Source organism: Anoplophora glabripennis, unplaced genomic scaffold (genome assembly GCF_000390285.2).
Source record: "Anoplophora glabripennis isolate ALB-LARVAE unplaced genomic scaffold, Agla_2.0 scaffold372, whole genome shotgun sequence".
Taxonomy (NCBI): Eukaryota; Metazoa; Arthropoda; class Insecta; order Coleoptera; family Cerambycidae; genus Anoplophora; species Anoplophora glabripennis.
Genome location: NW_019416460.1, coordinates 425,742 through 453,608, shown reverse-complemented (window position 1 = coordinate 453,608; position 27,867 = coordinate 425,742). Strand labels below are relative to the sequence as shown.

The 27,867-nt window shown below is 31.9% G+C and overlaps 1 protein-coding gene across 2 annotated transcripts in view; it reads left to right on the top strand.

Annotated features, from left to right (window-relative positions):
• The window catches only part of LOC108916621, a 68,913-nt gene that overhangs the window by 19,341 nt on the left and 21,705 nt on the right, over nucleotides 1–27,867 (top strand). Inside the window, exon 1 of one of the 2 annotated variants that reach the window (XM_023454605.1) lies at nucleotides 24,032–24,322. The exons of the other annotated variant lie outside the window; for it this stretch is intronic. Coding sequence (XP_023310373.1) covers nucleotides 24,092–24,322 — 231 coding nt within the window. The 5' untranslated portion in view covers nucleotides 24,032–24,091. Of the gene's footprint in view, nucleotides 1–24,031; nucleotides 24,323–27,867 lie in introns of those variants that run through there. 2 annotated transcript variants of the gene reach the window in all.

Genomic DNA, 27,867 nt, shown 5'->3' with positions numbered 1-27,867 from the left:
TAATTAAGTATAAATTTGTTTATTATTGACTTTTAAACGGGACCTATGAAGTTGGCCATGAAAACGCGCTAATTAAATAGCCTTTCTGATTGCTTCTTAAAATAATCCCAGACAAAAACAAATGCATTTCAGGCTGACTAGGCGCTGGTATTGATGGCTACTTCTTGCCTCCAAAATAAATAATTTCCGAGACACAAATTTCTGTTGGAAGATTTTTTTTTTTATTATTATTTAGATGGCATAATTGAAATACCTTTGGAGAAAGTTCTGTTTGTAGCTTTAGTTCAGTTTTCCCAACATATCTGCTTGAATTTCATTGTGAATTTCTTTTGTGCACCTCTCTGCATATCGTGACTCCGAACAGGACGATAAATCTAGTAGGCCTACACTCGCCAGACGGAGCAACGTCGCGAGCCCATAACCTGGCGCCATCTGCAGTCGACGGCTACAAGCTGCGGTCGTGGTTTCGTGTACAAAGCTTAAGGCTATGACCGGTTGACCTCGTTCGCTATTGGTCGGGAGAGTTACTTAAGAAGGCATACAAATCACTTCTTTTACTACATCGGGTCAACTGTGTTGTGGTTGTAAATAGCGTAGGTCAGCGACGTGGTTCAGCTGGTCGATTCATTTAAAGGTCCAACATCTGAATATAAATCGAACGAGTTGTAAAAAAATATTTAAATTATAGGTGGAAGGCGTGACGGTTTTGTAAATAAAATGTTAATATGACGATAACGATATATATTTATGTACCAGGTGTCACAAAAATCGGCGGAATGATTTACGTACTGGTATATGCAGAAGCTATTTCATGATACAGGGGCAAAGTCATTTACATAACGTTAATTAATTTGAGAAATTTATATAGCGTACTATTCTCAATTCTTCTTTTCTAAAGGTTCAAGGGAAGTACAGGATAATATTGAAATTAAACTAGAAAATGCACAACATAATTCTATAAATAATAGCAAACACATTTTTTGTTATATGGACCTGAGATGAATGATTATGAATAAAATTTCTCCAACAATAATTTATTCTGAGGCTAATATCAGTGACAGGACATGTTACACATGAGTTTGACCTTTTCCAGGCCATAATTATTAATTATTATGCATTTGCTATTCATTCAGAGTTGACAACAACCATTGTAAGAGCTTATATGCAAAATCAACTGGTACCAAAGTTGTAAGTCGAGGCGATAATTTCAGATGCAAATTTTACTCCATTTGTTACGTTTAGGCGTGCGTAGTTTTTTCGTTTAGGACTTCCTTCTGAAACAAAACCGTGCGAAATGTGTCAAAACAACCAAAAAATCGTTAAGTGATGTTGGATGATGTAATTATATTGACGTTAATGCCTATTTCCGTTTCAATATTTTGGTACTTGTAGATTGAACATCGACAATAGTAATTTCGTAGTGTTTTAAAAATGTATATTTTCTATTGGACAAAATATTCATTGGCCTAGGATTAAGTTAATATTTGAAAATTTGTCAGTTTTAAAAGCAACGATATTTTTAAAAGAGATAAATCTTATTTCTTTAGTTTTGCCGAATGCGCCACTGATGGAAGAAATTATAAAGAATGTCCGGAATTAGCGTGCCAAATTTCATCACTAATTCTTATTCCACAAAAAATGCATAAATACAACAATGATTCACATAGGAGCTAGGATCCTTTGAAGCTACGCCTCTGAAAAGGGTTTTTATTTAATCCGAGAATGTATTGAATAGAGATTTACGACGTGACTTGAGTTTCAAGTTACTTGACTTGACATGAAGTTAACAAATATAGTCTAAAATAAAAAAAGTAAATTTTGCTTGGTGATTAAACATTGATTTATGGTGGGCCATTAGTGTGAGAAAGTAAAATAACTCCCTAATTATTTCATTTATCTATTCTTACAAGTAGTGGTGACATAGAACATAACCCCTCATCATAGGAATATTCTCAAGGAGCTGCAATTCCATAAGAAGTAATTTCGAACATATATTTATTAGATACTTTGTTTCTTAATATCGAAGGTAGAATTTAGAAAAACTTTGTACGTATTTATCGCCAGTCTGAACTAAAAACTTCTATACAATCAGTAGAATAGACTGAAAATTTCCTAGAAGGATGCATAATGAACATTTTGAATTATGTTCCTGTCTACCTACCTACGTACCTATGTAGGACCCCCAAATTCACAGTGAATCTCATGATAGTATGAAACGCTATTTATTTCAAAACTGGTTGATAAAATGTAGATGCAAACATTTGCAATAGCATTAAAATTAAATAAAAAAAACTGTAAAAATCGTTTTCAAGAACTTGTATTTAAAAATATTTCCTTCTCATCTTTATTTATATCCCATTCTTTTACCTTGAAACTGCTGCATCGATATTGGAATTTACTGTATTATTAGACATTTAAAACTTAAAGCAAAAACTGTAAAAATTAAGTATCAACAAAAATCGTGACATATGCCGACTTTGTTTAATTATTTTAGAAGTATTATTACCAATAGTTCTATTACATCCGTCATTGTAACAAATGTTTACTGATGATAATAGGCAATTTAAAGATTGCCTTACCAAATCTTACAAAGTTCTTTCCGAAGATATTTCACTTAGTTTGACATCATTATCTAGTCATCCATACAGAAACAGTGTTTTCTCATTATGTACTTAAATACTTAAACCTACTTTTTTTTAAATCTGGTACTTCGTTATACCTATACACTATGTAAAAGTAATATATTGTGCTATAGGCAAAAATTATATAATTATAGACATACTTACTTATTGTAAATGATAAGATATAAAATACAAGTACAAGAATAAAAGTATGAGTGTTACAATATAAATGTTCACTTTATAATTTTTTTGTAACAGGTTTGAAGTTCGTCGTCTAACTGACCGTCGATATCTCCACGTATGGCCAACTTTAACGTGTGACGAAGTGTGTCACTTTTTTGGTTTGTTTACCTAATTGTACTAATATTTGCTTCACAAACGACAGGAAAACGTGTTCTGCAACGGAACTCTGAAAGCGACAATAGTTTAAGTTAAAAAAACAGGATACTAACTCATATGTGCAAGTATATTATGACTGACTCATAAAATGACTGTTACAATTATTTTCGAATAAATAAAATTCAAATACTACATCCAAGTGGGCTTGAATAAGATGATTATTAAACAGCTTCCTACGTTAAAACAACGTGCGGTTACATTTAGTTATACGCTTCCAAATTTAGGGGGCTCTAAAGGTATTATAATTTGTAGGTTTTGGAAAAGCTTATATCGTCGAAAATTTGTATAGGTTTTTTGAGATGACAGGAAACTGGGGGCGTTTTCGCAACAATTTTGTTTGTTGATGTAAATTAGAATCAATAAATATGCCGATTTAAATAAATATAATAATATACAGTATAAGCCATTCGTAATTAGTTGTTTTTATTTACTCGAGCATTTCATGAGCTTTTGTTCCCTTTTTGAACATCGTTTATTATTTTATCTACACTTTTAACTAAGTAGTAGATACCAATTAATAATAAACATTATTTGAAGTTACTAATTTTGATTCACTGAAAGGAACTGTTGCATATTGAACATTTTCAATTATTATTTACTAGATATACCTACTACAACTTTCATGCACTATTTTTATAATTTAATTGTTTGTAATTACACATGACTTAATTATATCACAGATTGTATGAAAATATACGTTGAACTGAGTGAAGTATACAGTCTCATGGGAAACTATTTTGCACAAGCTTTGTATATGCTTAATCTAGTTCGTTAGTATTGAAAGTATCTCATTTAATTCATTTAAATGTATATATGCAGAGATATAGTTTTCTTTTATTTATAGAAAACAATTTCCCCTCGGAAAGAATTAGATTAGGGCATTCGTGAAGATCAAGAATTGAAGGTAATAATATATAAGATTTTGAAATTTTAAAACATACTAGATATTTTGCCACCTGTGGAAAAAATTCTTAAGCAAACCCTTGCTCCTAAAGAATCAGTCAGGGGTTATTTTTATTGAACTATTTTTTCACGCAATTCAGTTAATTAATATATACCTATCGTGGCCTCTTTGGAAGCACCTCATTGAATTATATTTCCGTTTTCCCAAGCGTGTTCCCAAATTTGTGATTTTTTAAATTCTTACGTTTTTTATGTAATCTTTTATAGTAATTCGTCTAATCTAATATTTACAGGTCCAGACATTTCGATAGCATATTGTGTATTGCACCAAGGTGCGATATAAAGTATGACTTTCTACAGAATTTTCATATTTTGTTAATTAAAATATCTAGAAAAGAAAATGTATTATTATTTTGCATCTATAAAGTGAATTTTTTGGCTTTTTGCTTGTTAGTTTTTAATATTATCTAGGAGAATATACATTATTTAAAATTGCTGATAATGATGAAGCCTTTTATTATACAGGGTGATTCACAAACGGTAACCAAAAATGAAACATCGTATTCTTTGGTGAATTTTAAAGGGAGTCTTTCGTATAAAATTCTTATCTAGAACGCTTTAAAATCTTTAAAAAATATTTTGAATTTTTTAAAATACCTACGTAATTTAGAAACTAGTTAGTGACATAATTTGAAATTGGATTGGATTGTATTTATGTAAATATGGTCCAAAATCTGAGACCTTTTTTTAAAATTTAGATGCTCTAGTGGCATATTTTTCTAAATAAAATAGTTCGCGATTGCTTTACGGTAATAATCATGATGTTTTCAGATTTGTTTCAATTTTCTACAAATTACTACTCTCTTATGTTTTTCGAAAAAAGCCTGATTTTCGCGTTAAACTTAAAAATATCATGATTGTTACCGTAAACCAGTGGTGTAGTATTTTATTTAGAAAAATATGCCACCGATACCATGTAGCTCCGCCACTGGAGCATTTAAATTTTAGAAAAAGATATCAGAGTTTACATAATTACATATGCCCAATTTCAAATTATTTCATTAATTACTTTTTAAATTATTTAAAAAAATTAAAAATATTTTTTTGTTTATTACTCTGTATCTTTTTAATGAAGCGTCCTAGATAAAAACTTTATACGAAAGATTCCTCTTAAATTCCTCACCAAATACGAGGTTTCATTGATGTCACCGATTGTGAATCACCCTGTATAATTAAAAGTATGTAGTTTTTATACATAAACTGAATTACAAACCTTATATTGAAAATACTTCTATTTGCCCTATTTTTATCTTTTCCTAATTTATTTTTGTTAATATGCAGTATTTTTTCTATTGGTACATTAGTGAATACTTACACCAACTTATGTGCCAACTTCATCAAAACCTACTATTAGATAATTAATATTACCTATTTAGTTTTTTCTAGCAGATGTTTACTATTTTTAATATATGAACCAAAATGTCCAATGTTTGATTTTCAATATTTTTCCAGTAATTTCGAAATAATTTCCAGTTTAATATAAGAATTAAATTGAACTATTGACCTTAATAAGATCTCATGCATGTTTACACATTTCTGAAGTAAATCATAAAGGTATGGTGGTTTATTCATTGTTCCATAAATGTTTTCTATTGATTTGGTTATTATCCAAAAATACTTACTGCTGATACTGATATGCACTGATTTATTAATTTTTTTTAATTTTTGTGGGTGAAAATACTATACATATATATATAAACGGAGAAAAAACTAAAACGTGTTTATGATTTTGCTAATTAATCCACATTATTAACTAAAATTATTTAATGGTGTCGTACGAGACATAGTTTGTACTGCTATAGATAAAAAGTCTGAAAATCGGAAAACATGTTCCTTTTTTTTTCATATTCTTGAACGTCCAGTCTTACCTAATATCTATGTTGTATATTTGCATATACCTATTGCTGTGCACAACGATAAGAAATATTCACATTTTGAAGTCAAACAACCAAACCTTATATTTTCCAAGAAAACAAATTTCGTTTGTTTTTTCCTAATCGAAAATGATGTCATTTAAATAGCGTTTAGTTAAAACCAAATAATTTAAGTGAAACTAACAGTAACGTATTTCTAAGAAAGTTACGTTAATAACCAGACCTCTCAGCAAACCATATCAAGATCCTGCTATATTTGGAATTCACTGATGGTCTGTCTATTACCTTACCTACTATATAGAACATGGTGTTAACATTTCTTCTGCAATATTTCATATAGTCATCAAATTGAATCATAATTGTTCAAGAATATCACATAAACCAACTTCATTTACTCGAATTTTTGCTCTAAATTGTCTGGTATGTTCTCTGAATTTCTTCTAGTTATAGATTTGATAACTGATTAGTTTTTAGAATCTATAAGGCTATGACAATAGTTTTGCTTTAATCGAAAGGTTACATATTTATTCCAAAATACAGAAATATATGAAAAATGATTTTTATCTGTTACGATTTTTGCGGATGTGAGGTTTTCGAGATTCACATAGGATTGTGATCTATTAATGTATGTCAGAGTAAAACTGACAGAGGCGAATTACAGGTTGTAATATAAAAATATAAGAAATATAAATATAACTGTTCCTAATGAGTATTCACTTCATGGCAGTTTTGGAGACGTGAATGCCTTTGAAAGATTTGTTAATACAAAAAAATGGTCTATGGTTGTAATAAAGACAACATCATTGTCTTTACCTTCGTAATTATTTGCAACTGTCTCTTTAGATATAGCCCCATTTATCTCTTATGGCTTTATTGCAGTCGCATATTGAAAAAGAACATCGGCTCGCGCTCCTCTATAATTGCCCTACGATCAGAAATGTAATGATAATGTTTATCTCTTCGAACGTGCGAGGTAATCTTCTGTTCATCGTGAAGACCCATTGCGATCGCTCGTCGAAAGCTCGGCGGCTCTGCGGTCAAGGCTAAGATGATGGCGCTGCGGTAGCGTCTTCTTCGTGACTGGAAGAACCGATAAGTGATGACACAGAACCGTATTATGCATTTTTGAGATTGGGACAATTTTGCTCGGTCAGATCGGAAACAGAGAAACTTGGGAGGTTTTCAAAAAGTGAAGGCAAATATCTAGAGATATTTTGTTCAATTAGAGTTGTATCATTTTTAATGGAATCACTCCTCTTTCTTCATAGACAAGTCACAGAAACAACGGGAAGCATAGGTATATTTCTTTTCTGTCATGTATGTTTGCAGTACGTACATATACTCTTTTGTTACTATGAAGTCTCATTTTAAAATAACAGTTATTAGTTTTACAAACTCAAGTTTTACTTTTTTCGATGTAGAACTTCTGAATCTTTGTACCATTGCATTGGTAGTGTGGTAGTGTAAAGGTCTAGATTAGTCTAGATTTTGTCATCATTTCGCACGATGACTTGAAAGACGATATTTTAATTTTGACACAAAAGTTATAATGTTATTTATTAGTAGTTTTATACAATCAATTCTTTTCCATGATTGTCATTTATTTCCCTAAAGACACAGCCGAAACTAGCGAGAAAGGAAAAATAAATGTTTGTACTGAATTATAAAGAACTCTAATCTACCCCATCACACTTATCTTTATTCAGGATTTATGGACTATCATCAAGAAGTTTCATTTAATTTAGTTTTATACAAATTTAACACATATTGAATAAACTCTGATGTAGTACCTATAATAACAATTTATCAACTCTAAATCAGCAGTATATTGAAGTCAAAAATAATTTTTAAACAAATTTTTTATGCATTTACAAATTTAAATGCCTTTTTGGTTGAAAACGGTTGGCTTTAGAGATATTAGCAAGATATACCTTTTTTAAGCAGAAAAGTTGGGGAAAAAGATTTTAACAGTAAAAATTGAAATATGCCGTGGCACAAAAAAGTTTTGGCAGTTTAAATGCGTCCTAATAGTCGTTTGTGGCGCCCTCTCACTTTATAACAAAGAGGAGCATTTTTGAAAAAATATGTAAAAAACTATCTCGTTCTGCCAGGTTCGACGTTAAATCTGACGCAATCTGAGTTTCCGGAAGCAGCTTTATTTATGCACATTATTAAACAACTCATATGGGCTGAGTCCACTCCTGTCGATTTCTGTATAAGGACATCGTCGTGATCCCAAACCACAAANAACATTGATCTAGACTCGGTAGAGACAAAAGGAACCGTAATTTGGACTCAGCGACCAGAAAAAAACAGCATTTAATTTTACGTATTTTGCAAAATTCAGTGCAGCACGGGGATTTGGATTTAAAATTATCGAATTCAGTTATGTAAAATAATCGTAGAAAGTTTCGTTATCTTATTTTTAAAGCTAACGTTAGACATGCAACTGCTTCGAGTGTACAGTTGATTATCGAGAGCAAAGTATTTCGAAATGGGTATAATTTTACGTAGCCAAGCTTAAACTATGTAAATTAGTGAATGGGGAAACCTGCGGAAGAAATCTCTAGAGCCGACGTAAGTTAAGACCTATAGAAACATCGAGGATACAGTATAAAGGAATTTAAAAAGAAAAACAAACGCAAGTGTTGTTATTGAAGATAATAGTAGTCAGCTTCCTTTGCGATTATAACGCTGCAAATGTAATAAAGTTAACAGTTACTTTTTAACTATTGAACAAATTGATAATTGCACGTAATCAAGGAAGTGTTTGTAATATCATGAAGGTATTTGCATTTCAATGGTTTAATGATTTTTTTTATCATCATAGCACGTTTACTTAAGATTTTATAGAGCTATGATAAAAGAAAATGACATAAACTATATAAGACTACGTCACTATAAACTAACAGTGAAAAATTATATTTTTCATTTAATTTCTTTTAAACAAGTGAAAGATCACTTTCTCTTTCTTATTCACTTTGTACTAATAGTCCAATCCATAGGTAGAATAGCTTACAAAAAATACCACCTTGAAACAAAAAATATGGTGATATAGGAAAAAAATTCTAAGAAAGATAGTGTATTTTTTCTGTGGCACATAAACGGTGAAGTTAACCTAAAAAATTCATAAAAGTAAAAAAAAACGGTTTTTCGCTAATGAAAATAAAACTTGAACTCCAATCGGAAAAAGTTAAATGAGAAAGTTGTAGCTTGTATTAAAAAAACCTATCGATTCGTATCTTTAAATATATCGATTGCTATTTTACTTTTCGAGATATATCGAAAAAACCGTCAAAACACGACTTTTTTTGTTTTTGCTGTATCTCTTTCAAATTAAGGTTTTGAAACTTGCTAATTGCTGTAAATGTAGCCCTCATCAAGCAAAAAAAGGGCCTTTTTTAAAATTAAAAAATAAACATTTTTCGAGTTTGTCGATTTTTCGAAAAAGAAGTCATCTCGAAAATCGGCTCTTGCTCGACGAATAGTCGTAGAAAAACGAATCAGCATTCATTTTTTCCTTAAGAGTTGTACTTTCATAGTAACAAAGAGCTACAACGATTTTATTCATTTCAAGTGTCCAAAAATAACTGAAAAAAGTAAAAATTTTTTGGTCGCGTTTTTCTTGAATATTTTTTTCGACTTTCATTTCACGATAATGTCTATTACAGGAATCGATTTATTTTTACGCAATTTAAAAAAAACGTTGCTCTACGACCTTCTGTAGTCGAAATAATTTTTTTTTCAAAAAATTCAACAGACCGCTATAAAGGGTGATTCACAACTTATCCAAAAAAATTTGGGAATTTTTGTAAAATCCTTATAGTTTCTAAGAAAAAAATTATTGATGTTATAGCACATTCAACCACTACATAGCTGGACAACTGTAGTCTCTAGCGTCATTCGCAATACGCGTGGAGAGCCATGTGACCCCTAATACTGAAATCCGTCGTTGCGGTAGTTTTTACCTGTTATNGGCGAATTACAGGTTGTAATATAAAAACATAAGAAATATAAATATAACTGTTCCTAATGAGTATTCACTTCATGGCAGTTTTGGAGACGTGAATGCCTTTGAAAGATTTGTTAATACAAAAAAATGGTCTATGGTTGTAATAAAGACAACATCATTGTCTTTACCTTCGTAATTATTTGCAACTGTCTCTTTAGATATAGCCCCATTTATCTCTTATGGCTTTATTGCAGTCGCATATTGAAAAAGAACATCGGCCCGCGCTCCTCTATAATTGCCCTACGATCAGAAATGTAATGATAATGTTTATCTCTTCGAACGTGCGAGGTAATCTTCTGTTCATCGTGAAGACCCATTGCGATCGCTCGTCGAAAGCTCGGCGGCTCTGCGGTCAAGGCTAAGATGATGGCGCTGCGGTAGCGTCTTCTTCGTGACTGGAAGAACCGATAAGTGATGACACAGAACCGTATTATGCATTTTTGAGATTGGGACAATTTTGCTCGGTCAGATCGGAAACAGAGAAACTTGGGAGGTTTTCAAAAAGTGAAGGCAAATATCTAGAGATATTTTGTTCAATTAGAGTTGTATCATTTTTCAATGGAATCACTCCTCTTTCTCTATAGACAAGTCACAGAAACAACGGGAAGCATAGGTATATTTCTTTTCTGTCATGTATGTTTGCAGTACGTACATATACTCTTTTGTTACTATGAAGTCTCATTTTAAAATAACAGTTATTAGTTTTACAAACTCAAGTTTTACTTTTTTCGATGTAGAACTTCTGAATCTTTGTACCATTGCATTGGTGTGAAGGTCTCGATTAGTCTAGATTTTGTCATCATTTCGCACGATGACTTGAAAGACGATATTTTAATTTTTACACAAAAGTTATAACGTTATTTATTAGTAGTTTTATGCAATCAATTCTTTCCCATGATTGTCATTTATTTCCCTAAAGACACAGCCGAAACTAGCGAGAAAGGAAAAATAAATGTGTGTACTGAATTAAAAAGAACTCTAATTTACCCCATCACACTTACCTTTATTCAGAATTCATGGATTATCATCAATAAGTTTAATTTTATTTAGTTTTATGCAAATTTAACACATATTGAATAAACTCTGATGTAGTACCTGTAATAACAATTTATCAACTCTAAATCAGCAGAATATTGAAGTCAAAAATAACTTTTAAACTATTTTTTTATGCATTTACAAATTTAAATGCCTTTTTGTTGAAAACGGTTGGCTTTAGAGATATTAGCAAGATATACCTTTTTTAAGCAGTTTAAATGCGTCCTAATAGTTGCTTGTGGCGCCCTCTCACTTTATAACGAAGAGGAGCATTTTTGAAAAAATATGTGAAAAACTATCTCGTTCTTACAGGTTCGACGTTGAATCTGACTCAATCAGTCCAATCAGTTGGCGCTCAAAAAGGGGGTTGCCTGTGAAGTTTTAGAGGAGTTTTGAAAATTGGTATATTTATAGATTTTGACGTGCTCTTTCTGAATTTCTACTTTGCTACCTCTTTTTTTTTCGGAAGTAGCCGCCATATTGGAAAAATGGCGCTCCAAAACAGTTTTTCAACGATATTTCCTTTCCGACTTGCAATGGTAGGTACCTGCGATAATTCGGATGTTGATCTGCAAGACAGTGATGCAGAGGAAGATACGGAGACAGTTCTTCAGCAAACCTTCGATGAAATCGTGGAAGAAGGTGATGAAGTCGAAGAAGAGAACCCTATCGCGGATAACTTAGAAGAACTTCCTATCCGTGAGGTTTTGCTCAGTTCTGAAGACGAAGAACTCGCAAAACCTGGTCCATCAGGGATAGCGAAGCGAAGGAGAATGCACTAAATTTAGTCAACAATGCATCACATGTGGCCTACTGGGGATATCACTAAAAAAAAAATGCGCCAGGTATTCTACCTCATGGGGGTGTGGAAATGAGTTTGTTGGCCAATACGCTTGTTGAAATAGACTTAGCGGCGCTTGTACGCCGAAACTATTAATTTCACAGAAAAAAGGTTAATACATAAATTATAGGAAATGATCTCTAGTTCGATTTATTACATAACTATTTTCACCGTAAAGTGAGTCGGAAAGGAAATATAGTCGAAAAACTGTTTTGGAGCGCCATTTTTCCAATATGGCGGCTACTTCCGGAAAAAAAGAGGTGGCAAAGTAAAAAATTCCGAAAGAGCACGTCAAAATCCATAAATATACCAATTTTCAAAACTCCCCTAAAACTTCACAGGCAAAACTTCCAACTGATTGGACTAAATGTATATTTCCGGATGCACCTTTATTTATGCACATTATTAAACAGTTCATATGGGCTGAGTCCATTCCTGTCGATTTCTGTATAAGGACATCGTCGTGATCCCAAACCACAAAAGTTTTCTACTCTACAACTTTCGACTGTTGTTACTTAAGCCTAAAGTTGACGAATCATCATGATTTCACATACAGTATTCCCTGGAATAAAAATGTAAATGGCACCTTTTACCATGCCTGGACATGGAAAGCTTAGTCTGATGTAGACAGACTACTATTCACAATTGCGTTTGTGTACAACGCAAAATCATATCGTGTAAAATTAGAATGTAATGTATGTATCATTTAACGTTCTTATAAATAAAGTTTATCCACTTACCGTTTGGTTAAACAGAACTTTGTTATTGTATCTTCATTAGTTAGGTATGTTAACGACATCATCTTAATACTGTTTAACGATCTGTACATTTTAAACCTAAAAGAAGCATTTCGTTGCAAAAAATATTACTATTGATTGAACATAAAGAAGAATTTAATTTTTTTTAACTGTTCAATATCATATGTCTTCAATGAACCTTGGTTTGTATAGAACTATATTTTCTTTCCAAAATTTTCCCTCCCACATTTGAGCAGACGCGTATTTGCCAAAACTAACATTATATTATTTCTTACTGTTGACCTTTACTTTTTTCATTTACAGAACCTAAGAGCTGCCAAGCCCAGACATTTAACTCGTTTGAAATTCATAGAAAATGTTACGTAATCGCCGCCAATATAAAATGTAAATACCTCATACGTGCGCACCGTTAGAAGTCTGAAGTATTTGGGTACGTTTAACTAAAAAAAAAATGTGTTTAATTATCTTGTGATTGATAGGTTGCCAAATATGTAATACAGACAGTAATCGTGTTGAATTTCTAAAATTCCGTAAGTTTCCTAAAGCTTTAAAAGTAAGTAATTAAATAATAATACTCGTATAATAAAATTGTTTAACTCATTTGACAGCGATTCAAAAAATGAGGACACTACAACCAAAGTTACTCACAAATTAAAAAGATTAAAAAACACGGTAGCGTAAAAAATTATATATCTTTATTATATTTTGAAGCAAACCATAATAATAGGTAAATATTGCAAGGTTGTTAAAATGTGTAATTTCCCTAAATTCCTTTCGTAAGCATTACTGAGCATTGAGATGAAAAACGATAGCTAATTTAATTTGCAATTAACAGCTTGCGACTGTTGCATTCGATACGGCGTCTTTTTTGACAAAATCGTAGTAGTATCACCTTGATAACAATATGTTTTGAAACAGATTTCAGGCGTATCTAACGTTTTTCATTCATTATTATTACCCATATCTTGACAAAAACGTTAATATTGTAAACATTCCTTGATGGTTATTTTTGTTCACTTTCACATTTGGTAATGCTAATATAAAATAGATTGATTTAATACAGGTATTTATATTTTGCGTACTTCTCAGAAAGAATTTAGATGTAATCGAAACTATCTAAAATACAACCACTGCATAGGTAAATTTCACTGATATGTCGAAAGGTAAATATAGGTGTGTAGGCATTTTATTTTCTTAGATGTAATAAATGTTTGCTGTTCATTCAAAATGAAAAATGTTCACGAGAAAAAGTCTTTATACCTAAAGGAGAACGAAAATACAAAATCATTTTTCTATGTTTTGAACTGAATACGCTGTCTTCTTATTTTTTAGGTCAAACTTTATGAATACATTCGTCTTTTTGAAACTAGAATCACTCAAAGATTTTATACTGATTTACAAAATCTTCTATAAATTGAAATTTATTGAATTTTTCTTTGCCTGGTAAGCCTATAACGTGAAATTTTAAAATAGTCTGCATATCTCGTTTTATAACTATGGCACTATGATAAATGTGTAACGTATAAATTTTTTTATAAATTAACCTCTAGCAAATGGAGAGTTGTAGAGTTTGAAGAAAAGAACTTGTAATTTTATTGATAATATCTTATCAGTAGTTGCACTGGTTCTCCAAAGTATTACGGCATAGCAAATGGGAATGAATACATTTTCTCAAACAATTATTACAAAAAATGACGCATAGACGGTAGCATCATCATCAAATAACTCATTACGAAAAGTTATTAGAAACCGAAACAGATCGTTAACATATGCCATGAAATGCAAGAGTCCCAACACGGAGCTGAGTAGAACTCCGTAATGCACATATTCATGACCTGAATAAGAGTTATTAAAATAAACAATTTGTCTACGATTTATTAAGTAAGATTGAATTAATTTTAATAGCACCCCTCGAATACCCTTTATGAGAATATCCTGTGACACATACCCGAAAGTTTTTGTCAGACTCTCGACAATATTTTTCACCATTTTGCATGAAGCCTTAGTTGTAAATATCTAACTTCTGAATCCAAACTGATTTTGATGAAAATAGAGTTCCGAGTTTCAAAATTATCCATTAGTGTACCTATTTTTTTAAAATGCCTTTCAAAAGTTTCTCAAACATGGCAATAATTGAAACTGATTCAGTTAGACTACTTCAATTACCTTTTTTTTGGACTTAAAGAATGGTGCAACCTTGCTACCCTTAAAACAGTGAGGAAAAATCCCCTCAGAAAAACATTTATTAGCAGGAACAGATAGAAGGTTTCAATATTGAAGTACTTATACCATACACGCCAAAAGGGAATGAATTTTTTAGAGCTAAAATAAGATTTCGAACAATCAAAATCTTTTGTTACTGAGGTCGTCAGTTTAATTGCAGACATACGTTCTCTATATTCTTTTATGTCATCATTCATAAATTTAAACGAAACTTTACTCTTCACAATTTTTATCTGAAATGAAAAAATGCTTACAATCAAATTTGAAATAATCTGTTACAAGTAAATTATTCAAAAGACCAGTTCAGAGTTCCCAATACAGATCTTAGTTTTAGTAATTCATATTACTCACTATCCTAGTTCACAAAACATCAGGAGGAGATAAAGAGATTATTATTTTGAAATATTGTTCTCTCTGATCCGAAAGACATAGCTCAAAGACTCCTGTTATATATATATATAAAATCCNATTTCACACATTTCTCGTTGAAACAATAAAATATATATATATATATAAAATGTTATAATAAAAAAATTATCTGTTTTCTTCAAAAAAATAACTATATACAGGGTGCTGCACCTAAGAGGTATTTTTCTGTAACGGTCTAAGTATTCTTCTCCTTGTTGTGTTCCTAATTTTAGTTTGTTTCGTTTTTCGTTTTGTTTTAGTTGTTAGTGGTTTACTTTTGTCTGTCAAACCACGTTTAAACATTCCAGTAAATATTGACACTGTCAGTCCCATGCCTGATAAAATGTGAGAGAAAAGTGATCTTGCAAGGCCTTCTTGACGCTGTTATAGCTTCTTTGCATGGCCCACATGATTCCAGGCAACTTTTATTAAAACAATTTTTTTATAATTTTTACAGTTACAGAAAAATCCCTCTTAGAGGTTTGTGGTGTTTTTTGAGCGATTAATACTGATCTTTTAGCTTTTAAAATCGAAGTTCAGTTGTTTTTTTACGAAACACCCGATACTAATGAACATCACATTAATGTTAGTTTTATAGTTTCTGACTGCAGAAATTTTTTATTTGACTAATGGGATAATTTTCGAAACATTAGCAAAATCGACTTTTACACAACTCCTGTATATTCCTATATATTCTGAATGTTGAAAAGGCAAACACCTTGTATTCGAGTATATATTTAAAAAACGGGTATAATGCTATATTGTCAGACACGAACAAAGCAGAGTTCGGCAAAAATTCATTCGGCTGAATCATAACGTAATGTTTCGTAAGTAGGCCACGCATATTAATAGTAATCTCTCACATGTACATGACTAATTGAAAATCACATCTTAATACTCACTTTCTATGATTTTGCTCGGGCGGATGGTCGTAAAATCCATAATATGATCCCACGGGATCCAATTCATTATACCGGATCGACACGGCGTGTGATAAAACGACGAGAAGTCGGTGGGTGTCTATAACATCAACAGTGATCGTCGTAATTTGGAGTTGTGTACCGTCCCAATTTAGGGAATGGTGATTAAAAAGAGGTTGCTTTATGTTAATTAGCCATAATTAAATTCACATAGTTAAGCAATCTAATTTAATTAATGAGAAGTATATCCTGTTCAACGATTATTGTTTAATGGAGACAATATCTAATTACTTAAATATTATAATTAAAAAAAGATGCTTGATTAATTTATGTGTGAAAGTATTTAAATATATTTCCTAATAAGAAAGACCTCACTGATACTGATATTTACTTTCCTTTTGAATTTTATTACTTAGGGACAGAAAACAGAAAAGAACAGAAGCATTGCCAGTCAATTTTAGGTTATCATCACTTCTACTTTAGTTTTAATTTTAATGTAAATGTGTGTCTTTTGTTGTTTCAAACAAAATGAGTATTAGTGAACAAATAATGTTTAAGTGGAGTCATCAATTTTTCAGAATTCTTGCTCTATCTGTGTCTTCTCTTTGTGAAAACTCTGTCTAGGATCTGTATGTGTATGTGTCAATAGAGGCCCATTCAGTGATATATAATTTTAAACTTTTTCTTTAATTTTCTGATAGTATTTAACCACCTAAATGGATCTTAAAAAAATTAGGTCAATAGGATTAATAAATAAGTGATATATTTAATTCCGAATTTGTAAGACCCTTAAAAAGGTCAACACTGCGGGAGAACAGGTAATGACATCACGATACCGGCCACTCGGCGATCAAGTCGCGAGCAGTCGGAGAGATGTGTAGATATTTGCTATACTTTTACCTATATTATATACCTATATTTTTAAGTGTATAAATAGAGACTGTATCAGAGATATACATCAAGTCTTGTTGAAATGCATTTTTCACACAACATATTTATTATAAACATAGAATGACTTGTAATACCTAAATACATTTTCGGATTTTTCTCAATGAAGTAAATGGTTCGCTTTTCTACAATTTCTTTTGCGTTCCATTTTTGTACAATTTGTACATTTTTGTACCCAACGTACTTGACTCGGATGTATGCGACGACGTGCATGTGCTAGTAGTACTTTGACTAGTATTTGAAGCAACTCAGAACCACTTTCGTTTTTCTTTGGTTGCCCGTCTAGGGAGTTGTAAAATATTATTATTTAAATAAATTGCTTATAGGTCCCTCTCGCCACGTATTTCGAAATTTTTGTGAACGGGAACGTTTGGATGGGGTAGACATTTTTTTCGGCATAAATTTGAAAATTCTGCTCTAAATGTTCAAATAATGATATTTACAACCCCCTAGACGGGCAACCAAAGAAAAACGAGAGTGGTTCTTAACTGCTTATAGGTCCCTCTCGCTGATGTATTTCGAATTTTTTGTGAACACGAACATTTAGATGGGGTAGAATTTTTTTTCCGGCATAAAGTTGAAAATTGTGCTCTAAATGTTCAAATAATGATATTTTACAACCCTCTAGACGTGCAACCAAAGAAAAACAAAGGTGGTTTTGAGTTGCATACCGTGGCTGGAGAAACTTGGATAACATCACACAAACTTTTCATTTTTCGGTAATGAAATAAATATTTTATTCGGACTCGATCTTGAGGTACTTTTGCAGCCTGGAACTATTCAATATTTGTACAATCCTCGGTTTCGACCCATTTAGACATAACCACACCGTATGTATTAACACAGAATGGGATGAGAGCGAGCGCGAGCGGAGTGCTCTGCCAGTCGCCCGTACCGGTATTATGACGTCAGGCAATGGTTGCTCAACGTTTTTCCGCGCTCTGTTTTCAATAATTTATTTCACACATTTCTCGTTGAAACAATAAATTGATTTTTGGCATCCTAACTAATTAAAGGGTAAACTTTTAGAATATGCAAAAAAAATTCTACTGAATGGGCCTACTAATAGAGTAACACTGAATTATGGTGGTAACATATGGAGCCCCTGATAAAAATTGCGAATCAACTGCTAATATTTATAGGTAATCTATATGTAAACACTCGTAAACAAAGCCAGCCGAGCTATCGATGGGATCAGCGGTTCCAAAAATGTTTAATCGTATTATTGAGGCAAGTCAGTAGGTATTAGAAAAATATATTCTATTTGCAAAAGATATTCCTGCCAATCGCGTTTTCGCACAGATTTATTTTTACTCTTCAAATGCATATTATAATTTTAAGAGATTATTGCTTAGAGCAAAAGGTCTTAATGAGCCAAGGTTCTAAAGCCACTGGTTCGAGATACAGAATGTTAGAAAAAATTACTGAATAAACTCAGTATTTTGAAAATCGGATAAGAGCATTTAGATTGTAATGTTATTTCCAAGAAAAAATGTGTCTTGCACTTCGACTTCCTCGAAAAAGGTCCATTTTTAAGTTACTATTATTTTTTAATTTAACAAGCACGTCACACAGTTAAATACATTTAAAATATTTCAAAAGCATTCGCTTCACAAAAAAATCTATGGGTGCTTCTTTGCTTAAAATACAAATTCAAAAGGCCAAAATAATTATTAACGTCGAAATTTTCAATTATCTGAAGAATAGCCTCAAAAAAAAAGGAAATAATATTTCTACGCTAATAATTTTTTTACTGGTTGCAGTGTATTTAAGATTGTATTTTGAGCAAGTGTATTTTGAAATATTTTAAATTTATTAAATGTGCGACAAATCCCTTTTAAATAAAATAAATTCTTATAAAAAATATTAAAAGTATATTAAATACACTTAATTAATTTCCAAAATATACAGTGTCGTTGAAACTCTGGAGATCTCATTGACAGTATCTTGATCCCCTGACTATATTAGTTGTTATTTTTTTTTATTTTAAATCATTAGACCAACTTTCATCGATCAAAGTCAAACATAAATGCACTATATCTCAGAAGCAGCACGTATGTAAACGATGGCTTTAATAAATTTTAACTGATACATAAAACTTTTAGTTCTATATCTGCTTTAAACATTTTATCACATTTTAGTCGGGTTTTTAAAAGCCACTACCGAGATTATCTAAATCAAGGGCATTTAGACCAACTCTGTTATCAAGATCTGAGTTCGAACGAGTTTTATTAGCATACGATTGCATTGAACTTTTAACTAGTACGTATTTAATAAATTAATATTATTATTATTATATGTAGTGGATTCAATGGACTGTAAATGAATATTTATATAATTGCAATTTTTAAATATCATACGAAGAAATATTTTGCCATTCATCAAAAACTTGGTTAGCAATCAAAACATCAAAAATTAATTCAGAAATAGTTAGGACTGTAAAAGTTTGTCTTACATTTTTTTTATTCCTATTATTAATTTGAATACTTTAAGATTAACAATAATAATCAAATATACATATTTCTTATTAAATTATATTATTATATTATATTATATTATTATTATACCTATTAAACCATTTTGATCTTTATAGTAGCAAATTTAAATAATTTGGAATGAAAATAGTAACGTGACTAACCAAGTTGTATTTTGTAAAATTTTGAAGGAATTTCAGTTTTTATACCTATAACGAAATTATGGTTGGAAGTGGAATACAGGTAGGTATAACTACCACTTTTCGGCCAGACTATAAACGTACTATACAGACCCAAAAAAGGCGTCAGGAGTAATCATCAGCCAGCCAGGTAGTCGCTTACAGGCTGGACTAAGCATAAATGCTATAAATTTTTACAAAGAAATAATGATTTTGGCGGCAAAACTGCGGACTTTATAATACTCCATAGCCAGATCTACCTGAAAGTAATTCAAAGACCTGGTAACAAGGTTTTATTTTGCTTATTGAAAAATATCTTCATTACCTACATTAAACTAAAATTGGTTGTAGAAAACACTAATATTGAATGAAACTTTAGTGTTTTTTATACAGGATAATGTATAAAATGTGTAGATAAATTAAGACAGGAGATAAAAAGTGACCCTTTAGGAAAAAAGTCAGAAGATCCAAATGAAACATGACATAGGTCTTTAAATGTCAATATCATCTAGGAATAGTAGTGTTTTCTTGCACTCAATTATATATTTTTTCTAAGAGAACTCAAACTACACAAAAAAGTGTTTTGGACTGACGACATGACTACATAAAAGTTTGTCTCTTGCTATCTCTCGAAATAGTTCTACGCCAATGATTTTTTATTCCTAATGGTTATATTATATTTAAAATTAGGGTCAGTTGGGGTAAATGTAAACGATTCTAATAAAATCAACTTTGATAAAGTCTAAAATTTAAAGTTTAACAGTTGTGAAGATAACCTTAATATTGGACATTCTCTGGAACACCTTCTAGAATGCCTTAAACGTGCAACTTAACATTGTTAACCGTTACCGAAAAAAGGGTGTTTACAAGTACCCAGGAAAAAAAAATTTAAAGAAATATTGGGGCAAATGTAAACTAACTATTTATTGTTCTATAAATTCTAAATTCTACCCTATTCTAGCTCGAGCTATAAGGTAATTCGCAAGGTCGTTTCTGCATCTATTGGGATTGCAAGACGGCGTCCTGCAAACTCATAGGCTTCATGGTATTTTTTCTTCGTTTGATCCTTTGATATATAACGGCAATAGGAATATTGTCGGTCTCCCTGTCTGTCCTGTTTTATTGATATCCTGTACATTATTAACAGCATTAATAAGATCCAATTCGCTGTATCTTTCAATGTTCGGTCGTTTCTTCTGATAATTTCGCACCATTGTGTTTCTGAGAGTATATAGAAACGGGTTTACAATTACCCCTTAAATGTTTTTACAATTACCCCGTTTTAAATTTTTAACGGGGCAATTGTAAACACACATCTACTATGAATTTGTGCCTAACCTAAAAAAGTAACGTTGTTTCACATTGTTCATTCAATAATGAACGCTACTATATAAATAAATTGTCTTATCTTTATCAAAATCTGATTTATGCACATTTAAAAAGCAAAAGCAAATTCTGCTTAACAAACTTTTGAGTCGTGTCTCCGAAAAATAACTGCCACAAGCAGAAAACCAACACAATGAAATCGTTATTGCTGTACTATAACAAAACATAATTCCACATGTCACGGATGCCGCTGTACGTCGTTGCTACCCGCCAAATTCAAAAGTTATGAAGCTTGTTTACAATTGCCCCTGTTCACGATTACCCCAACTGACCCTATAATTGTAAGAAAATAATTTTATGGTTTAGAACTATTTCCTAGTATTATAAAAAGTAATAACTCCAGAATAACTAGTATTTCGAGTAAAATATTTCTTTGAAATATAACTGGGAATTAAATGAACTTATCGAATTTCTAAAATATTTAGTGGTCGAAAATCTGGGATTCTTAACAACGAGGGTATCTCCCGATATTTCTGCTACTAGCTGACATACAATTATATCACAAAATAAAAGTAAAAATTCACTGAATTTGTACACAGATACAAATTCATTGAATTTTTACTTTTATTTAGTTCAAACGTCAACTAGAGTTTAATTATTGTTGGTCAAACATATTTCCAGACATTTATCTACTTATTATTTGTGATGTTTTTTCAAAACTCAAAAAATTGGCAAATGAAGGTGTACTTGGCCCCAATTAGAATCCGTACGATATTTGTTGAGATAAAATTCCAAGAAGACCCTTGCGTCATTTTCTTGGAATTAACCGCATTCGACACCAGAGGTAGAAAGACATTGGCGGCGTACAGTGGAAAATATGGGAAAAAATTCTACGCACTCGGCTATTTTAACCGTAAAGTGGTAATTCCTTTTTTATTCTTCAAATATGCTTAATTTTATGGTCGTGGTGAGATAATTTGATATATCCATATAGGAATTTTTTAAATCGAGTGAAAACCATTGGCCTCAACACCAGTGATAATAATTCGGTATTTAAAAATAATACAATACTTTTCAAATTTAAACCTGAACCCAAAAAAACCTCAAAATCATGAAATCTAACCTCAAAGTAATACACTGACTCCTTTCTAAATCTATGGGTAATAATTACTTGAAAAGCCATAAATCTACTCCCATAAAAACCTAACCTCAAACCCTTCAAAACCTAACCCCAAACCCTCAAAACCCAACTTCAAATTCTAAAAACATGTGCTACAAAGTTATAGAACGTATATGTTCCGCACCCAAGATAAAAGTCCTTGAAAACTATTTTCTGGAACTTATATATTTTATTTTTGAAGCCCCTAACATCTATTGTTAAATATCTAACCTCAAATCTAAGAAATTTGAGCTAGAACGAAGGAATATTTTCCAAACCAAAGAATGTGACTCCTTGAAAACTCTATTCTGGAGCTAATATTTTGTATTTCTGAAGTCTCAAATCTATGCTATGTCCATAAAAACCTAACCTCAAACCCTTGAAACCTATTCAGAAATACAAAATATTAACTCCAGAATAGAGTTTTCAAAAAGTCACATTCTTTGGTTTAGAAAATATTCTTCGTTTGACTTTCTAATTCAGATTTCTTGAATTTGAGGTTAAATATTTAAGAATAGAGGTTAGGGGCTTCAAAAATAAAGAATATAAGTTCCAGAAAATAGTTTTCAAGAACTTTTATTCTTTGGTGTAGAAATTATACGTTCTATGAATTTCTAGTCTAGTTATTAGAATTTGAAGATGGATTTTGAGGGTTTGGCGATAGGTTTTAAAGGATTTGAGGTTAGGTTTTTATGGGTGTACGTTTATGGCTTCAGAGTTAGGAAATATAAGCTCAAAAATATAGTTTTCAAGTAATTGTACCCACGATTTAGAAAAGAGTCAGTGTATTACTTTGGGGTTATGTTTTTGGGTCCAGGTTTAAGATTGAAAAGTATTGTGAAGTTACATAATTATTGTCGTTGTTTATTGAACTTCAGATATGAAATTTTTGATTTTTTAATTTTTAAATACCGAATTCTCTTTGGTGTTGAGGCTGACTCTATTTAAAAAATTCGTATATAGGTCTACAACTTATCGCACCAGGATCATAAAATTAAACATATTTGAAGAAGAATAAAAAAGAGATTACACTGTACGGTTAAAATAAGTGCGTAGAATTTTTTCCCATATTTTCCACTGTTTGACGTGGAAAACTGTATTTTGAAGTTACGAAGTCGTTTCTTCGATTCTTTTCTTGGAATTAATTCTATCTCGAGAAATATCGTACGGGCTGTATCATATTTTAAACATTATATAATCTGATAACACTTGGGCACCTTTATTTTAAAACACACTGTAGTAATAGACTTGTTAGACAGGTATACTAGTATATTTAAATATTTTTTATGCTGCATCACGTTGACAGCTAGACAAAATGAATTATTTTCTTCTGACAAGAAGTTTGTGTCGAAATGTGTTTTTGCCAAACTCATTTGACCTTTTTTTTAACAATTTAACACGTCGCATACTAAAAATACTTACTTTTTGCACTAGTTACATAAATAGTTATTTTGCCAATATACTTTCATAACCTTACGTCTTTTTTACTATTCATTTTCATGCCTGTGTCCATACAAACCTCCTGTAGGTACTTAAAATTTCGTTTTTTTTATTTCCTGCTTTAGTTTGGCTACATATTTTAGAATCGCCCTGTATTTATTAAATTATTAACAATAAAATTTATCCCCAGGCAAGACGCTGGGTGATAAATGACTATTTGAGCGTCACTTTCGTCGTTAGAGTTTTCCTACGACCCTGATTACACCCAAACAGCGACATAAGGCACCAAAAAGTGCAACCCCTACGCCGCCATATCACAATAACACAGCGGCTCAGGTGAGCCGCCTTTACCTGTACAATTGCAAATGCCCACTTTGCTTTCTTAGAGCGCCTTGCGACCTCTCTGCCTCTCCTAGTCGAGTTCAGTCTCGGTTCTCGCAGCACTGTGAAAGGTGGACTGTTATGCTCCAATCCACAGTCTCTGTCCAAGCGCGCTCGATTACCTTTCAAAATGATCAACAAATTTCGGTATAAAAAACCCGCCAACAAGGATAATAGTGCCAGTGATAAGGATAATAAAAATCGCGACAATGTGGCGAAGTGCGGTGAGTTCAACGACGACACCCTCAGGAGGAGGAAAGACAAGAAGGACAACAGTGGTAAAGGTGAAACGAAGACGGACACGCTAAAAAAGGATAAAAGCGGAGGAGTACTAGATGACCAGACCAAGAAGCAGCTTCACGTGAGTTTATCCTATGCGCCATGTCTCTTTGTTTTGCGTTAAGCACGATTAACAGTTTCCATAGATCTTTCGTCGTTATTTACCCAGCTGAGGTGCTCCACTTTAGTCAATTACCTATTCAGTCCCCACAACTGCTTGTTATTCGCGATACTCTTGGATTACTGTTACAGGACAGGACAATCTTTGTGGTCTGGTTATGCAATTAATTTCATGTTGCCGTGCAATAAGTGCTAATAATAAAAATAGAGATGAGATGATGCTGGCATTTAGCAGATACATGCCTCGGGAGGCTTAACCATTTAATACCACTATTTATTACGAGTAATCATCGAGTTTATTGAAGCTCTCTTAGAGCGAGATGTTCTCTACTTTGAATTGCCTTAGTTAATAGTCACTAAATTGTAATTACTTGGATTTGAACATACTATCGATGTAGAAGGATTTTTATTCGAATGCACCAGTGGCGCACACATAATTTTGCACTGACAATGAGTGTGCCATGAAATATAACAGTATTTGAATATGGGCTGGTCATATAGTTATAATACATTGCAGCTTCACAATGTAATTTCATATCCGATTTTGTATGTCCACAGTTAGTTTAAAAAATATACTGAGAAGGAGTGTTTCTCTCTTTTTTTCTTTGGTAATTTAAGTATATTAACTTAGACGCAAAGAAAGACGAAGATATATGTCATCCAATGACCTTTTTTGGATAGCAAGACATTATTGAAGGTTTATAGAATTCAAAAAAAATTCACTTTTGTATTATTTATCTATTGTTTGAAACACCACACAGGTATAATAATGTACAGTAATTTAAATGCTCAAATTTAATAATAAATTATAGAATTATCTAGTTGTCTGTTCATATGGGTCTCTTAAGGTTTCACTTCGTAATAGTGGGTCGATGCCAGCGGCAATAAAACCAGTTTTTAAAAGTAATCTTTGACTCGATACACTCTATTTAAATGGATTGTTCCCAAACAAAATCTCCTAATACACGTAACCTGCATTATGTGGACATGCGGATTGGAAGAAAAGTAACAGTATTCAATACGGCCAAAAACCGTACTTTAAGATCAGTTGTAGTGGACAGTTGTTCTTTCTCGTATTTAATACTATAATCTGTTTAGAAATGAAAGAGAGTAATAAAAACTTATTATGTATGCAAATCGTAAATAAATGTAGTACTGGTGCTTATATTCAATATTTTTATATTATGTATTTTCCGTATAGATGAGGTGTACTTTTAACAAAACTTTGTGCGATCGGACTGTACTAAATTGTAGCAGGTAGCTAAAATTTAATCCCCGACAATCCGTCTTTGTCTATGCCGCTTCAATTTCTCGGTCCATTTCTCTTATAAGTAAACAATATAAAAACAGCATTTCAAAACATGAGGCTACTTTAAGCATCATAACCGGGTTAAGAGGGTTTTTAGTAATTCAAATAAAATTATTCAATATTATTATCAAAATATTTATTTAAATTTAATGAATAGACTTTTATTCCACACAAAAATATATGTATTTTGAAAATTCAAATTATGGTGAGTAAATGTAGTGTTGTATAAATGTACAATAAAGAAAATAAAAAAGTAGGTATATTAAAATTCATCCTCTGAATATTCTGATGAATTATCTTCGTCTCCTAGATTGATAACGATAGGTTCCACAGTAACGTCAATTAAATTATCGAGTTCCCACATTTTCTCCTCTTCTTTTTGTACATGATGTATACATCTTTGCCAGTTATCTGCAGTTACTCGTTCCAAGGAATTTTTTAACAAAATTTTCACGTCACTTAATTTAAACGTCGTATTATTTCGCGCTACATCTCCTTTTACCTGCGCCCAGACTAATTCGATTGGGTTAAGTTCACAGTGATAAGGTGGTAACCGTAGTACCGTTATTTGGCGATTTGTTGCCATTTCATCGATAACATATTTTTTCTGATCTTTATTAAGATTGACAAGTGTCAAAAGTTCCTTTTTCACCATATTTGTTTCAAAAGAAATGTTTTTTCCGGATAACCATTGAATTATATCGGCTTTCCTCCAAGCAGTCGTAGGCGTCCGCTCGGTCTGCCGTGAATGGTAACTGGCATTATCCATGACAATTACAGACCCCGGAGGAATAAGATCCAACATCTGTGTAAAATACTCTTCGAAAACATCTGCGTTCATGTCTTCGTGATAGTCACCTGTATTTTTAGATTCAAATAAAAGTAAACCGCCATCTACAAAACCACTGGCACTACCTATATGTGTCACTATTAATCTTCGCCCTTTACCTGAAGGTGCCTTGAACCCTGTTGAAAGTCCATCCAAAAATGCTTGTCGAAAACTTTTTACATTTTTATCTTGCCATACTTTTGTTACAGTATATCCCTCGTTGACCCAAGTTTCGTCTAGATAATAAATATTCCTCCCTTCGTCACGGAATTTTCTAATTGATCTTAAGTAGGATCTTCGCCAACAAATAATTTCATCTTTATCGATAAGAACTGACTTCCTGTTCTGCTTTTCCCAGCAAAAATTCAACTCTCGTAAGACGGCCCATAATTTGCTTCTACTGATTTTTGGCAAATCGTTGTCCTCTGAAAGTTCACTTAAAATTTTGTTTAGCGTTGGTATTTCTTTTTTAAAATAAAATGAGTGTACTTTTCTGCGAATGACATTTTTGAAGAAATCATCTATAACGACTTTTGACCTCCCTGTAGATGATTTTGGGGGATTTACAGTATCTTGTTCATTTTTTGTTTCCTTTAAAAGTCTGTAGATAGTCGATTTTCCAATCCCTGTCATTTTTGTTAGCATTAGTGTTACCCGATAATTACCTGAAACGAAATATTACCACGCCCATGGCCGGTTCTTATCTCGAGGATTTATTACTCTCTTTCATTTCCAAACAGACTATAACTAATAAATATACAAATTTATTTATACCCATTCTAGATCTCGGTCACGTATTTTTGGAAAATTTTGTTGCTCTGTTAATTTTGTTGTTACTGACATTAACCCGCAGTTCAATAATTACTCATGTAGAACAGAACGTCATCAAAAGTAGTAGTAATGTAAACAAAGTTCGTAGATAGTTTCTATTTCTTTGTCTAGAATGGATACGCTCAGGCTATACGTGTAGCTGTTTCATCACACCGAATATCCGGAACACGTGTTCTTCACTTAAAAGTATGTTTGTGGTACCTGTTATCAAACAAATAATTTGTTTGTTCTATTCCAAGGTGAAAATGCTGTAAAATCTAAACTAAGCCTTCAGGAACAAAGTTCAGTAAACTATTGTCTTCAAGAAGTATCTCCTATCGTTGTAGATGCCGACAATGATAACGTGTTTTTTAAAGAAATATGACAATAGTGTAGGGATAAAATACATATATCCTTCTCAAATTCAGTCAGTTTGAATTATGTAAAAGTTCATGTTTCATCCTGATATAATAAATTCAATCATTTATTTGACCATGACCATTTTTGAATATAGAAGGACAAAGCAAATAAAACAAATTCGCAGTTTACTAAAGAAATA